The sequence below is a fragment of the Chaetodon auriga genome, chromosome 3, assembly GCF_051107435.1.
Source record: "Chaetodon auriga isolate fChaAug3 chromosome 3, fChaAug3.hap1, whole genome shotgun sequence".
Lineage (NCBI taxonomy): Eukaryota > Metazoa > Chordata > Actinopteri > Chaetodontiformes > Chaetodontidae > Chaetodon > Chaetodon auriga.
In genome coordinates, this window is record NC_135076.1 from 18773039 (window position 1) to 18790563 (window position 17525).

General features: G+C 42.7%; 1 protein-coding gene across 1 annotated transcript; it reads right to left on the minus strand.

Annotated features, from left to right (window-relative positions):
* Window positions 1-346: 346 nt before the first annotated feature.
* lhx4 (LIM homeobox 4) lies at window positions 347-15306 on the minus strand. The gene is made up of 6 exons (XM_076725872.1): window positions 15230-15306; window positions 7643-7879; window positions 5759-5961; window positions 5113-5267; window positions 4166-4337; window positions 347-3295 (listed from the first exon to the last, which is right to left on the minus strand). The coding sequence occupies exons 1-6, from the start codon at window positions 15304-15306 to the stop codon at window positions 2907-2909; spliced, it is 1233 nt and encodes a 410-aa protein (XP_076581987.1). The 3' UTR covers window positions 347-2906.
* Window positions 15307-17525: the final 2219 nt, after the last annotated feature.

Below are 17525 nucleotides of genomic sequence, written 5' to 3' on the forward strand. Positions count from 1 at the left end.
TCTCTTTCTTCTCTCTCTTCATGCATCTTTCTTGTCACCCCCACCCCGAGAGCGAGAGAGGAAAGCAGCATCAATCACTGTTAACTGACTGACCACTGTCTGTTGGTGGTACTAAATGGATCTCCACAATTGAATAGAGGCCTAAGTGTGTGGTAAATGCTCTCAATGGGTAAATGAATTTGCGGGTTAACTCGCTCTAAGAGCGTTTAGATAAGGCAAAAATAATAAAAACACCTACAGCAGATATTCTTCTTTTGATATATTGAAAACAAAGTTCGGCTGAAAATCTTAACTCCCGCATTCATCACCGCAGGCCGGCTCTGTCGAGGAGAAATGCACTCGAGGGTAACCCAAAGACAATTCAGCTTTATTTTCCTCATATAGATTTGACTGTACACGGTTCATACCATTACACAGAAGGCATAAATGAATAAATTCAGTGCTCTCTTTTACATCTTTTTCAAAGACACATGGCAATAATAAATAGCGCTCATGAAACAAGACGATCAACACGTTTTCAAACTGTACAAAATTTACAACAATTAAGATGCAAACTTCTGAGGCAACGTAGATCTAACAAAACAGTAAATGTGAGATGATTTTCACTTAGCACTTTAAATTATAGCCCACAAATTACACTGTTATTATTTTGTACATATGAGGTACCAATGAAGCACTCACAGGGTACTGACTGCTACGTACAGGGAATAAGGGGTAAAAGATCTGCATTTAAGGGGACATAAAACTGTGTTACACTGGAAATGCTTTTATCTGATACATAATAGATAATTACACGGTACTCACAGGAGATCTTTCACAGCAGCTTGTTCATGAAAAACTCATGTTTTGTTCCCAGCAACAACAATAACGTACACTATAATTCATATTTTAATCCCTTTCATATTGTTACTTCCCAAAGTATAATTTTGAAAATCATAAATGCATCATTCAAGGTGTCATTTACGTAACATTAGTCCACCTTAAATACAAATCCCCTTATTCTGTAACCTGCTGACTTCTTCCACTGTACGAATCCCAGTACAGTTACACAGTAGGTATTTCATTAAAACCACATATTTACTGGATAATTACACTGCAGTCTGTGGGCTGTAATCTAAAATGTTACCAGATTTTCTTAAAGGTGTCACTTTCTGTTTGTTGATTTGCTTTATGGCTCTTGAATAGGATGCTCTGGTTTAAAATAAAAAAGGACTTGGCAAAGATGAGATTTGATTTTTTCTTCTTTTGACAAAACAGAAATAGAAGTACAGATGTGTTTTCAAGCAAGCTGTCCCTAAGATGGAAAGAGCCACTGGGTTTGACGCTCAACAGGTCAAATCAGACTGATAGTGGCTCTTAATGCCGAGAGAAAGTTTGCATTTGAAGAGAATCGGACACAGGGGTTGCACTTATAGTGAATCAGCCTTCAATCTGAGTTGTCATGGGGGGCTTTAAGATGTAGCTGATATGGCCTGAACTGTAAGAAACACATCAGCCCGACACTGAAGCTCCAGCAGAGTATCAGCCCTGATAGTGGGGGGCTCTGTGATAATCCCTCTGACATGGAGGCCAGGCAGGGGGAGAACAGACTGACAACACATCTGGGGGTCAGTAAGTAGGTTGATAGCAGGCAAAGCCAGAGCTCTGCTGGACTGAGTAGATTACCAAGAGAAGTCTGGATCAGGAACAGAAGAGCCAACACAAAGCAAGTTTATACCAGTGGTCCTGCAAATACTCGTTGGTGTTTTGAACGTCAAATGGATGTTTTATATGTGTGTGTGTAACCATTTCATTTGCTCAATAATATCTGCAAAAGAATCTGCATGTCTTATAAATTGGATATCTCCTTGTCTTATATCTGTGCATTCAAAAAAAATAAATTAATAATTTAGATGCGTGACACATCACTAGAATGATCGGAGTTTCTCCAAAACGTCTAAACTTCTTGACTGTCCTCCAACACGTAAGCTTTGATGTCTGGAAACAGATCATTTAATACTGACAGGCGTCCGCTCGCAGACAGCTTTTACACAGACAAGAACAAGTCAAGCACCTATAAATATAGAAGAGAGACCTGCTGTGTAGCAAACGGTGTTCGCCCTCACTCAAACAGAGGAGACATCAGTTTCTACGGACGGACAGACGGACGGACGGACGGACAGACCAACGGCCATCTACTTCCTAATAACGTGTAAGCTTCAGCAATACATTAAAAAACATCAGCATGGTTCAAAATTCACACTTGTGCCACTGTTCTTGTAAATTTCTCTCCCAATGAAACACTGTTTTTGCCTTGTGCATACGTCTCTCCTCTTTTTCTCTCCTCCTCCTCTCTCTGCATTCCTGTCCATATGTGTAGAAAAAGAAGAGGAGAGTAAAGTGCATCGCCAATGTAAAGGCTTTGATATGGCCAGACAGCAGTCCTACTCATTATCAGTCAAGAAGCATGCAGGTGCCTCCTGGGTCTCATAGGGACTTTGATCGAGATTGTAGCCCTATTGTTGTAGCTGTTAGACAGGGATGGTTTATTTGGGAGACGAGGCAATATCACCTCCCCTGTGAGCAAAATCCACCGACTTATTGGAAATCCAGTCTCATTTTCAGGATGAAAGAACAAAGTAAAGTCAGGTGATAACAAAAACTGTACGACAGTGTTGAGATTGAACATTCAGCGGGGTGGAGGTGTTCTTCACTGCTTTTATCCGGACTGCACATCCCGACCCCGGGTGTTACCTCACTGTTATGACTGCTGAGGGACTGAGAGTCACATTTCCTCTCTTCCTTCTCCTCTTCACCCAAAATCACAAAAAATACCAGTCTTGGAGGGCGATAGAAAGAAATGTAAAAAGCTTTGTGAGTCTGTTTTTTGTCGTATCAGCACAGCAATCTTCCACCGCCATCGAGACTCAAAACTGGGAATGGTCCATCTCGTCCAGCCATGAGGCAGGGCTGGTTGGGAAGTCGGGGTAACCCGTACTGCTGCCTGTGGAGAGGTCTGAAGTCGGGCCCCCTGCCATGGCCCTCAGGGCCTGTCCCACGCCGCCCGGCCCGCCCTGCACCACCAGACTGTCCATGTTGAAGCCCAGGTTGTTGAGGAGAGGGGTGTGGCCGGGCAGGGAGGTGATGGAGGAGGGCGACTGAGGGAGACCGTAGGGGCTTCCTGCTCTGATGTCATGGTAGGGTTGCCCCGCCGCATCCACAGAGAAGCTGCCGTTGAGCACCGCGCTGTTGGTCACATCACCAACACTCCCATAAAGCCCGTTGGCGTGGCCAAGATCTGACAGGACCTGGTCATCTGTGGGGGAGATACCATCACTTAGCACGAGGGGTGTAAAAACTTGACACACCAACAGCGCTGTCAACCGCAAGAGCATTATATAGTTGTTATGTTTCAATACAGTTAAGTGCTTTTATGAGTGAGATTTATGGAGGCAACATTATGTGGATTTCACAAACGTACAGTAAGTGGACGACTGAGCCACTGAAATATTTGATAAGCATTTGAGTTTTGTTGGTGAGAAATGAGGTGCTTTATGTTGTTCTCTAACAAAGGAGGTCTGTATGTGTGCAATTACTGCAGCACAAAATATTTGTTTCCATCTCAATCTCTCCCCCGAGTGGCTTCAATAACAACAAAGCCTCAGAGCGCTTTCTTTCTAATTGACTAAAAGCCTCACATGCTTTATAGAGTTTCTGTCACCATGTTTTCATTTCTCATAAAAATGGCCTTCTTTTTAAAAGTGGCTTGAAGACTTTTATGACTACCCAAAACGGGCTTTGCAAACATTAAATAACACAGGGATGTCTAAAATGTCGTTTGCATCCCACTAAGGACCCTCTCTCTTTTCCAATAAGCTCCATCATGGCGACAAACGGAGGCAGGAGGATGCGTCAGCGGCCGCGGGGAGATGTGAGGGGAATGTGAAATGAGAATTTGGATTTTCCTGACACCGTGCACTGAACAACGCAAGAAAACAAATGAAACGCCACAAAGACACATTCAATCGTTGCTGCACTCAATGACACTCAACCGTGTCATTTAGCAGCTTGTAGGGTCCCTTAATCCCATTAGCAAGACAGCATGACTGACAATTCCCTTTCAGGAATCTCTCTCTTAAGCAATAGCAGATATGTGCTTGGCTGAAGTTATCCACACGGTACGTACCTCTGAAGCTCAGCTCACTGTCACTGAGTCCTGCGTCGTCGGCCGAGCTTTCCTTCTCCACTTTAGTTCCTCCTCGACTGCGTTTGACACTTTTATAAAACTGAGTCCAGCGATGTCGTCCTGCATCTTTCTTCAGACGTTTTTCCTTTGCTCGCCGGTTCTGGAACCACACCTGACAGAGATGATAATAGTTAGCATGAAGTGAAAAGAAGAATTGATATTGCAATTATCCAAAACAATTAAATGCTACTCAAACATCAGAACATCATCATAAATAAGATCATAGAATTTATCATAAATGAAAACAAATTTCAGTTTAGTCTGACTTATTTGTTATTGTGATATTTTAAATCTTAAACTCCTCAAAGCATCGTGTTTAAATGAGAATAATATGCATTTTACTGAATAACTGTGAAGTTTAAAACCTGACTGGAATACATGGTACATGTAGACCAACTTAGTCTAAATTAACTCCTGAAAATAAACTACAAAAAACACAAAAATATTGTTGTTGCTCTCTTAAAGAAATATTCAAAATTCAATATTCAATCAACAGAAAAGGGAAGAAAATCCTAGCGAAAATTATTAAAGCAGAAACAACATAAGAAAAGGCAGCAAAGCAATTAAAATCACTGCATTGAAGTAGAAATACAAACAGATTTTAAGAGGTGTTTGTATTGTGTCTTTGTCTTATCTTTAAGATAAAATGCAATCGTTGTAGCTCTTTGGGAAGGTTGTTCCACAGCCTGAAGGCCCTGATAACAAAGGCCCAAGTGCTTGTTTTGCATTAGTGATAAAGTTGAATGATTAAAAATGGTAGCTCCTTTAAAGTTGCTCAAATCAGGATGCTGGATGACTTTTTTTTGTAGCGAGTAACGCAAGCTGCTGCATTTTGTGCAGGTTGGAGGTAACAGACAGCCTGAATGAGAAAAGACAGAAGCCACTACCTGCACTACTCTCATGTCCAGCCCCGTCTCTGAAGACAGCTGCTCTCTGACGTGGCGTGCCGGCTTCGGCGAGTTTTTGTAGGCACTTTTGAGGGTCTCTAGCTGCTTGGCCGTGATGGTGGTCCTCGGTCGCTTGGTCCCCGCCTCTGAATCATCTGAAAACATCATTACAAGTGTGAGTGACTTCTACTTACATTTGTCACGCTGCCTTAACAGGCAGTGGCCCTCGGCCTTTGCGTGGAGTACATGTGCGTTAAATGAAGTGAATGGTCATGTATGGAAGTGCATTATTGTCCTTGTGCATCTGTCCCACTCCCACAGCAGAGGACATAAATCTATGCAGCCTGAGTGCCAGAGGAGCGGCGATATTGGGGCCACACCGTATAAGAGCGTTGCTTCACTTTACATAATCAATCAGAGATGCATGGAATCTCTGGAGAGAAGGAGGGAGAGAAACAGCATCCACACCCAGACGACAAACAACACAGTCAGTACTCATTTCACTGCATTACACAGTGGACACAGTGGCTTGATTTTATTCTGTGGTCATGACTGTTGAAGCAGATCTTTTTAAATTAAGTTTTAACCTGTATTTTTTCTTTCAGTATCAGCTATTGCTTAACATTTTGCATGCATGCAGACCTACCGTTCTGTTTTGCAGTCTCATAATCCACCTTGCACACCAGCCTCCCGTCCTCCATGAGGTAAAACTCGTCCCCGGTGGCCAGTTGCCGGCTGCACATGATGCAGGCAAAGCAGTGCAGGTGATACACAAAGTCCTGCGCCTTCCGCACAACCTGCGTCGGAGGGATCCCCTGTTGGCATGATGCACATTTTGTTCCGAAACGCCTGTGGGAAAACATGAAGAAGAGAGCTGCTGTTAGGCAGTTTCATGCAAAACACTAGCAAGGTGGACTGACATCCCTCTCCTATTTATACCCATTTTACAGGCTGATGGAGAGAGCGAGACCTGCCCAGATTAAAATTTCACATGCTAGACAGCTTTTTCTTCTACTGCAGCCAAGAATGATGGCACGGTGTCTGTATTAATAGAAGCTCCAGCTGTTGTAGAGGGAAAAATCAGCACTGGATTGCATTTCTGTTAACGATAGACCTGTCCTCAGGCTGATGGATGGAGAGGATCAATGCACCGCGCGGTGTGTGTACACTGTCTGTGTGTGTGAGCGAGTTTGCATGTTTATGTGTTTGCAGATGAAGTACTGAGAGCTGAGGAGGAGGAGGAGGTGAAGGAAGAGGATGAGGAGGAAAAGGGAAAAGAGGAAGAGGAGGGTGGGTGTTCACAGTAAACACACCCTGAGGAAAACCAATAAAACACTGATTCAGGAGAGGCTTTAAATCACACAACCAGCCCACAGACATAAAAAGAGCAAGGTGAAGCCTCCAAATCACTACTGGGATCTGTGTGTCTATGCACATGTGTGTTTCTGTGTTTATGCATGTGTGTGTGTTCTCCCCTAACCGCAGTCTGAACATGCAGACAGCCCCCTGCCGCCCCCCCCACCCGGGTCAGCTAACACAGTTAGCTCTCTCTCAGTGAGTCTCCAGAGCTCTTTAGGTCTCTTTCAAGCTTCGAGCATTAAAACCTTTCAAACATGATTTAGTAAAAAGCCCGGATCTGCTGATCCTGTTCTGGCTAAGAGTCAAACTCAATTTTCTTCTGTAAAGCCTCGGAAATCAAATCGTTTGACAGAAAGAAAGAAAAGGGAGAAATGGCAAAGAGGAGCAGAAAAGAGGTTTTTGAGGCCTTATTTTGAAAATTTTCTCTCGTTAGCTGGACAAAGCGGCCTGTAAAAATGTGAATATCAACATCCATTTATGACAGACCTGCTGAGCAACGATGTCTAATACAGAATCAAATAACAATTACACAAAAATAATTATTAATTCCAACCGGACAATCAGCAATTATTCACCAAGTGATTATCAGTTTATTAGTTCTCTGTGTGGTTGTTTTGGTTGAGAAACACCCTAAACGGAAACTAAAAAAAAAAAAAAAAAAAAAATCTGTAAAAATACCAGACATAGACTAAATTTATTATTTTATTTCATTATATTAAAAAAAATATATAATAATATAATAATGATATTATAATATAAAATTCGAAACAGCAAGATATAACGAGAAACACTGGATTTATGCTAACACGTGAATAGCAGCTTCGAAAAAGTAAGCTAACAATTTAAGCTAATGTTGCTAACATTTTTATTTTACCAAGATATAATCTAAACTTATAAGTTGCTTTGTAAATATCAAATATAGCCGAATTATTCAAAACCATATTTCCGTCAGAATTAGTCATTTTTCCACTCACAAAACCCCAATTAGAGTGAAACTGAGCAAAATAATACCTTTTCTCGGTGCAATTTGGCGTTAACACAGTTAAAGCGAGGTAATCCAACTCGGTTCTTATAAAAGAAAGCTTGGGCGGCTGTGGAAAAATGAATACATTTAACTCTACCTTTGAGAAAAAATGAAAATAAGAAAGCGACGCAGAAAAAGCCAACTTACTTGAAGAAATCCTCCTTGCAGTAGACGCTTCCTGCCCGGGAGAAACACTTGTCCGCCAGCGGAGTCTGACAGTCGGCACACTTGAGGCACTTGGAGTGCCAGTGTCTGTCCAGCACCTTCAGGATGAACTTGTCCAGGATGTGCTGACTGCAGCCGGCACACTGAGGGATCTCTGCGGCCACACAAGAGCACAAGGTCACACACAAGTCAGCGGGGAGAGACGGAGAGGAAACCCGGCTGATCCACAGAAATTTCAGGCGAGTGTTCACTTTCCTATCACAGCATTAATTTCATATGTGCTTTCAGCGGTGAAGAAGATAAATTCAAATCTGAGCTTTGCACATTAAAACAGGTGGTTTTCCCTCCATCATGTCCCTTTTTTCAGTTCAGTCTTAAAAATCACAATATCTCTTATTAGACAGGATGGCTGCATATTTTTTCTCCACATTAAAACTTACTGGTCAAGTAATTTTATTATCTAAAATTAATTCTACCATTTACATACTAGATTCAGTCTAGTCTTTACTAATCCTGTGATATTTTTAGTTGTTTTTTTTTTTAAAGGTTATTTTAATGTTTTTTGACCCATTTTTGTCTCAGTGATTGCTTAATACTAATACTAATAATAATTTATTTAAAATAATAATAATAACAGGATACCAAACAGAGTAAATTAGCAATAAATTGTCCGCGTGCTTCTGCTTTGTGAACCTGACCGTCTCTGTCCAAGGTGCTGAACTCGGAGCTGTTTCCCAGCGGTGCAGAGTTGGCCTACTTTTTGACAACCATATTGAATTAATTTTTTCCTTTACATTTTGTTAACCAGTTCTGTCCCTCTAAAGTCTGATCATCTCTCTCGATGCATTTCCAAGAGGTTCAGTGTGAGCAGGCGATGTGGCTGCAGGATGTGAATCACTCAGTTCCATGTGGGAAGCAGCAGACCGCATGTGCACATGCAGAAACGGGGATCATGCGGTATTAAACCCTGAAAACCCTTTATGTTATTAAAGTCTGCATCGGCACTGATGATCTACAGTGAGCTGCAGATTTCAATAAGGTGAAATTAAATTGAGAAATTAAAGAGAAAATCAAATGATCGTCCATAACAAAACGCATTTTTCCTCTAAAAGCTGACGTTTAGAGAACAACCAGGGTGCAAAGTGTCTTTAGACTAACCCGAGTTATGTTACCCATGTGCAGAAACTCGTTTATTTTATAGTCTTTGATCATAATTAAATGTATCCTTTCCATCATTTTTATCAGAGAACTAATGGTGTTGTGAAACAGGCCTCGTCCTCATCTTAAAACCCAAAACACTGACCAATACTCTTGACTTTCATCTTCCTCAATTATTCAGCAACTAGCTGTGTGATTTTACAAAATTTTCTTTTGCAGCTTCGCTTAGTCAAACATCCACATAATATCCGATAATGAAAAATCAATATCGAGCAGAACAAACACCAGTATATGAACACACACACACACACACACACACACACACACACACACACACACACACACACACACGGGCTGCGGCAGCGGGGATATTCACCATCCAGAGAAACATCTCGGCTGTGAAATCATCTAACAATAACCGTCTAAAGCTCAAGATGCCTTATGCTTAATGTCACCAGAGCGTGCACACATCTGCAAAAAAAACAAAGCTTATGCAACACGGAGGTCAAGGCAGCCTGCACACAACGTGGACGCGCGTATTCTAAAACGCATGCTCACATCTTGAAAAACTGGTTTAAAATTAAATGCGTTCAATGCAGCAATTATGTAAGTGAAAGGAACAGATTTTTATTGTGATTATTATGATAATAAACCACCAAAAGAAAGCAGTTTACACAATAAATACAGAGCACCATTGCTGCCCAGACACAGACCAGCATTGTAGGTCGAGCTGGTTTGCTTTCGTCTCAGAGGGATAGAGGAAATGGAAGAAATTATTTTGAAAGGACTGAACCTGAATCTGCGCCTTGGCTTTTAAAAAAGAAGATGAATTAGAGGCATTTTAAATGTGTGGGGATAAGTGGTGGGTGGATGAAGCTGAGCGAGGAGAAGTGGTGCTGAAAGGAAAGCAGCACGATCTTGGCAACGACAGTGCGTCCACCGTCCAGCTTCAGTGTGTGTGTGTGTGTGTGTGTGTGTGTGTGTGTGTGTGTGTGTGTGTGTGTGTGTGTGTGTGTGTGAGAGAGAGAGAGAGAGAGAGAGAGAGAGAGAGAGAGAGAGTAACCTCGTGTATTCAGGAGGGCTTCATATCTTGATATCTGTTGCCTCCACTCTTCACTGCATTCAGTCTCATCACCTCCGTCATTTCACACAGGAAGTGACACATTTTGCTTTAACGCGGTTTTTTTTTTTTTTTCTTAATAGAAGAAGAAGTGCAGTCTGGCAGCCTCTCCGGCTTTCAATTGTCAAATGATTTGTGGTAATTAAACGTGAAGTAAACACTTTATATCCCAGACTAATAGCCTGCAGGTTAAGGTTTGGGTGTAATCGCCCTGAGTCAGCAGAGCACTCTGTCCGCGATATAAAACATTGTTTAGATAAATTCTCTGTTGCTTTTATTCCTGGAATAATCCAGGTTTAAATCCAGGATGGATGCTGGTGCTGCAGGGGGCTGAGTGGCAGGATCCTTATCCAATCTTTTAATCTGCCTCGATTTATAAAATTAAAGAGCATAAGCCGAACACATATAGTCTCTTCTTCCTTTAGTCACGTTTAAATACTTGGCTGGACAGGCTGCAAGGGACTCACACAGTGATCCTGCTTCACCTGGGCTTTTGTTTGCAGCTGGTTTGCAGTAAACATGCGACAGTAATGCTGCTACAAAGCACATAAGACTAATATTTAGATTTTGATTTTTTGGAAATTTGTATGTTAGATTTGCTCATTATTATTTAAGTGGGTGAAAGAACAAAACGTTTCATTCTCAGTGTTTTAAAATCAAGGAGCAGTCTACTAATTATCTAAGTGAATTATCCCATTTTGTTGTGGATTATTTTGGGTTTTTTTGGGGGGGTAGCCTATTAGACTTGGTCCATCTGTACATTTTACTAACTCGCTTATAAATAATTAGGTCAGAGCAGACATGTATCCCATTGCACTTCTATCTCGATTGCACGATCAGATTATGAAGGGCCTGGCACTGATTAACACGCCCGGGCCAACAGATGTAAAGTAATTCTGGCCTTTGATGCTGGAAGGTAGACAAGGCAATAAGATGCTATGAAACAGCTGAGATGAATATTCGGTCTCATCCTCAAAAAGAAATGAGCCTAAATTGCAAAATATAAAAACACAATCTCATATCTGGGCCTTGCCTCAGAGACGAAAACGAAGTAATAAGAATAATAACAATAACTATCATGCACTAATTTGACCCAGTCATGAGTGTCAGTCAAAGTCAGGGTGTATATTTGTCTGATAGGTGATGACAACTGCGTCTGATCTCTTGACCAGACTCGTTTACAAATTAACAGCTGCCTGAGAAGCCTGGAAGAGCAACAGCCTGGAGGAGGATGGAGCAAAGTTTGAGGCCAAACTGGAAAATAACAGAAATGATCCTTCCTGCTCTTCGAGGGATGGGATGAATAACCAAAGTGGCATCCTCTGCTCGAGTCAAGTGTTGCAGCCTATTGCAGAATACAGCCCACAGCCCCGTGAGGCTGCAAAGATTAATTGGACATGCGGGTTGGTCATTGCTTGGCTTTGAGGCCAATAATCAGCATTATTTAAGGCGTCTTAAAGCTCGTTGAAACATAAGCAGCATGACACGTCATTGGCCTGTACGTGACAATCTAAGAGGTTCAGCCTCCTCATCCTCATCCTCGGTCGAGTTACTGTCCCTAAACCCCTCTCCCTACAGTGAAACCCCGCAGCACAGGATGCACTCAACAACCGGGTTCCAGATTAATAATCGACGGGAAAAGGGAGGGTTAAAAAAAAATGTCTTACGTTGCAGTGGCACCCCGAGAATCTCCGGTAAACTCTTTACAGGACTCTCTGTCGGTAGGACCGCCGCACTTTGCATCATCGTGATCCAAACCGGGAGACAAACGCACGCACATACACCCGCAACACGGTGGGCGCACTCCCCCGTCCTGTCTTGTGGAGAGAAAAAAAAAAGTAGGATGGTGCTGATGTTGAGGCCTCTCTCCTCTGTGCGGGCTGAGCTCCCTCCTCGCTGTCCCGGCAAGCCTCTATCCCTGTTACGTCTCTATTCCCGTGGATGATGTCCGTGCCGCGCCGTGCCGAGCTGTTTTGGAGTGAATCAGACAGGCTGCTCGGTCCATTCAGCGCTGCAGGGGCGGCGGGGCCTGACGTCACCGCGGCAGAGGCTCAGTGGGGGCCAATGGGAGCGCAGGAAGAGGAGGCCCCCGAGGGCGGAAAGCATCCTCCATAGGTGTACACGCGAGGAGGAGAAAGCAGAGGAGGAGAGGCGTCTAACGTGGTATATGAAAATGTCTCCGGAGAGGCGGGACCTTGTTCTCGTGGAGACCATAAATAGCTCACTGCAGTGGCTCCCCGAGGTGCCCCGGGCCAGCAGGGCTCCTTCTGGAGAGGAGGAGGAGGAGGAGGAGGAGCGGGGTCCCATGCAGCCAGGAAAATGAGGAGTAGTTCCATTTCACTTTTATTTTTAGCACTTAACGATTTCTAAAGATATGAAAGTTGTCCTCGCAGATTTCACTCAGTGTGTGTGCTAGTCTGTAGCCTTAAACAAGAATTTTCTCCAACAAGCAGGTTCGTTGGACGAAATGCAGTAATAAATGGAAGTTTTAGAGAACATCAGCTCGAGGGCGGGGATGTACTGAAGCAGCACACCTGGTAGAACATACACATCACTGGTAATGCTGAGTCTTTGCCATCGAGGTGCGAGTTTGAGTTCAGGCCGGAGGCCACGAGACAAACCCTGCCTTTCCGGGATTGAAAATTTATTATCATTTTAAGAATAAATATTGTTTTCGTTTTCCCATTGATATCTGTGTGAGGCAGGTATGTGGTTGTAAATATAAAAGGCGCATGTACGCACGGGCAAGGTGTCAACGAGAAATAAAGCCAATGTTTTTCCAGGTGTTCATTCACTCGTTTTTCGTGAACACAGCCTTCTTATATCAGTTTAAGTATGTTTTCAGGGTGAAAAGATGCAAACTATCGTGGGAGCAAAGGTGTAGGCACACCACAGGAGTGATATGATTGGACACATGTCGGAGGCAAACCCGCAGCACCTTCACCTGTATGAGCTGCACTCTTCCCCGGCAGTGAGCGCCGGCGCCCATGCAGCTGGATCCCTCTCAGTGACAGGTGGGATTAGGAGTCTGGGCGCAGTCCTCCTGACACTGTTCATTTCAAACCCCATCGTCTGAGACTGCTCTCCCGGATAAGATATTCCCCCCGGAGGGCTGCTAGTTCAAGCTAGATGAACTCAATCTTCGCTTCCAATTTACCTCAAGCGTGGAAAGAAAAGCGCACAGTGGCGCTTTCCCCGCCGGTCCTCGTCCAAACCGACGCAGGCTGCTCCCATCAGCAGTGAGTCCGCCTGCAGCGCCCAGGTGAACGTGTGCGGCTCGCCCTGAAACACCTGGCCAGACACACCTGGGACGCGCGGTTAACTATGACAAGACCACTGATTTTATTTTGAACAAGAAATTAGGTTTTACGTTGTTTGATTTTAGTCATTCTTATATAATTAATTAGCCTACCGTGATTTTTCCAGCTTCTTAAATGTTACAATTATCATTGTATCAATTTCACGAAATTCTATGGCATAATAATAATAATAATAATAATAATAATAATAATAATAATAATAATAATAATAATAATAATAATAATAATAATAATAGGCTTTTGATTTTGTGTTGACCTCATATCTAAGCTTAAAAAAAATCTAGTTTGTCGTGGAAATAAATATTTCCCCCAAGTCCTATTAAAAGATACAATTTAATTAACACTGGAACATTCAGAAAATTACAAATAATAATTTGTGTTGAAAATTCCAGTTTTCTGCCTTGTGATATTTCGCGTTTCCGATTTAAACCAGTAACTTAACGCAGCCAAAATCTCTCTCTGCTACATTATGCTGATTTGTCCTCGTTTCTTTTCCCGTACGGATCTTTTCAAACGACTGACTATTTATTCTTTTGTCGCACAGCGTTTATATACTGTAGGGACCCAGAATCCCATAAGCCGCTCGCCTGTGTGGGTAATGTTTCAAATGTAATTTAGTAAAATGAAAACGCACATCAAGCTGATTAAAAAAAGAGGCTGGGATATTACAGGAATTTTATCCAGCCGTTTCAAAGCTGCAGTCTCCAGCCCAGGTGTCCCCTCCATCCATCCATCCATCCGTCCCTCCATCCATCCATCCATGGCGTGCATGTGTGCTAAGGGAATCATCTGGTCTTACTTTATTTTCATTATACACTTTTCCCCTCAAGATCATTCAATTTATTCAACTATTCAATTACTCTGATTGTTGGTATCGAGACCCTTTAGCTGCCCCGGAAAACAATGCAGATAAAAATGCTCTTAACCTGTCAGCAAAGGGCAACACAATTAGAATAATTGACGGACGCAGAACGCAGAAAGAAAAAAGATGTGAGAGCGCACATCTGGTTTAGTGGGACACTAAATGACGGGGCGCGTTAAAGGAGATGGCAACAAAACGTGAGGGTGACTAAATGAACCGCCAAACCATCCACATCTGGAATATTTACACTGCACAAGAAGACAAGAATACTTCAAAGATGAAGTGAAAAATTAGCCTCCAAAAATCTATTTTTAATTGTGACAAAAACACGTTCATTTGTTTACACTCACGCATAATTCCGATTAAATTGAGCATAAAATCCCGTTTTTATCCTTAAACAACGCGCTCAAATACAAGACAGAAAAGCAAGTGTAGGAGGAAAAATAAGTATAAGATAATGACAATAATGGCCTTTCTGAGAGAGCTGGAACGGCTTATGTTTGCCCACACGAAGGCGTTACTGTAAGAAATAAAGAAGCTGCAGAGGAAGCAGCTCTCGGGCAATAATTCAAGCAGAGGGCGACTCCTTTGCCACCGCCGTTGACCCAGCCACCTCTAATTAGATCTAATATTTCAGTGGACGAGTTCATTGACATCTGCGATTCACAGATCCATCTTACTGAGCAGGAGGTCAGAAATACAGAAACACATCCATCTGTGCGGGGTGAGCAGGCTTATAATGGCGCAGAATACAGGTGTGTGTCACCCTGTGCTGTCACACATGAGTCGCTGCAGCAGGCCTGCTTCACCGTGAGCCCAAACACCACGTTTTTAATGGATTGGATTTATTATTTTTAAGTGTGTGAATGCAGGTTTTCAGATTTACAGAGGTCAGTCATGCTCAAACAAACAGAAAGAAAATAGTAAATGGACACATGAGCACCAAAACACTTCATGAATGACGGTAATAGTCTATTGTGTGCAGATGACAACATGCAAACCAGCACCAGCAATTCACTGTGACGGCCGTGATCAATAAAAACAAAATGCATTCTATCACAGATGCACATTTTGGACAACTTGAGACGAACATGTACCATCAGACCTACCGAATCACGGCAGCTCGCCGGTGATTGTGAGGCTGCCTCCTCTTCCTCCTCCTCTTCCTCCTCCTCTTCTCCTCCATGCCACCGAGAGTTTTTTTTTTTTTCCGCCCCAGGCAGGATGAGCCGAAGCTCGCGGAGAAACAGCATCAGTCAGTCCACACTTTCTCCGGCATCCACTGACAAAACAACATTAGGTAGCAATGGCACCGTGTCCCCAAGCATTTGGTCCGAAAGCAGGAGAGGAGCAGAGAGAGGGAGAGAGGCAGAAAGCGAGGGGGAAACCTTAGGAGAGAGCACGGAGGAGAAAATTAAATTGCACTTGGGGGCAAATTCTATTAGGGAATAGTTATTGTCTCCTGACAGCTCCTGTCCATTTGGGTAATTAGTAGAAGAGATTGTTTGAACAAACGAAATCCATTCCCGTCAGAAATGATATTTTCCAATTCCCTGATTGAACCTGACCCTGTGGCGCTAAGACGAGGCGGTAATAGGCTCATTTGACTCAAATACAACTGTCCAGCCCAGGAAGCCTGCTGAAAGACTGGATTGAGACTTAAAAAAATAAATAAATAAATAATAATAATAATCTCAGAGGTGTTTTATTCTTTTCAAAACACACTGACGAGGCTTATAAAGGCTGCATTAGTCACAAATAGTACGTGCAGAAATGTATTATTAAATTCTTCTTATTGATTTGAAGTCCGGTGATGACTCACTGGCATCTGCCCAAGGTGCCTGCCTGCATCCACGCCGCCCAATGCATGCTGGGATAGACTCCAGACCCTCATCACCTTCATCAGGTAAGAAAATGAATGAATGAATGAATGAATGAATGAGAGCCTGGATGCAAAACTTTGCATGGAAAGTTTTGATCTTGTCATCAGTTCAAATGTTGATCTGACACCCTGTAAGATGTCTGAATGTGGCTGAATGTGCACCCTCAACTACAACTCAAGCAGATGTCTCTAAAAAAATAGATTACTGAATTAATATATGCATAAAATACAAGTGCAGTCAAATCAGCCGTTGTTTGTGTGTTTTTCTGTCTGATGAGGATTTCCTTCAAGGCCCTCGAGTTGAGGGTCACACAGTCCCCCAAAGGACACCTTAATTTTTAGAGCATGCTGCTAATTCAGTTTGCACACAGTGGGCCACATCTCACTTAAAATGTGCCTGTCACCTAATTTTTATTGACATTTACTGCTATGAAGCTGAATGAATTATACAGCTTGACTGTTGTTAAAATATCATTTGCTAAAGAGCTATATTTTGTCATATATATTTAAGATGAAGATTAATATCTGATGACCCAAAGCCCAACAAATTTGGGCTAACAAATTAAACATTAAACAGAAACTTACTAAAGCCCTTTTCATAAAGTCAGGATTGTCCATTGGAAGTGAGAAGTGAACCTTCTCACTTGGGTGACGGGAGCAGTGTCAGCTGAGTGAATTATTAAAGCGAAGTGACTGACAAGTGTTGGATCTTCTCCAACTTCATTATCTACATTTCCTGTAAGCTAACTCTGGAGGAGTGAGTGAGACCGGAACATAAAAGAACAGAGGCAGAGCAGAACAGAAGACGTAAAGGTCAGGTTTATGCTGAAATTAAAACAGTGCGGTGGAGCATATTATTAAGGCCTAAATGCAGTTGATAGTAGGAGGTTATTGATTCTCGGGGCTTCCCCTCCCTCCTGTCCACACTCCCTCTGCACTCTCGGCCGTACACAGAACTGCAGGGGGCTTCCAGTTTTCTAAAAGCAAAGATTCGGCTCCTCCAGTGGTTCAAAACACAGAACCGCACACACCGACACTGTAACATGAGAGGGCAGGAGGTTACGCAACTAGACAGATTGTGATTGTGCAGGATCAGACAGGTGAAATAAATGGCAGGGCAGTAAAGTGACAGTCTCCTCCTGTTCTCCTTGGTACAAACACCATCCCAACACACTGATGGTGAGATGAGATGTTTGAGAGATCAGCAGATGAGCTCTGTCCACATGGGGGGGGGGGGCAAGTGGCAGTAAAATGAGATGGATCTGACCCTACTTGACTCCTTCCTTTAAAAGGCTGAATGTTTAAACCCGAAAGGGGATCTGGCTTAGTTTGGATGTGATATATACCAATATCATATATTAACCTCTTTTTCATAATTTATTCACCCACCTCCCTCCCTCCTTCTCCCTCTGTCCACAGCAGGAAGCTTTATAGTATTATTAAAGTCAGAAAGAGAGATGACAGAAAAATGCATCAAGCCCCTCCTGCATTTTAATATCAATACCGGAGGGGTAATAAACATT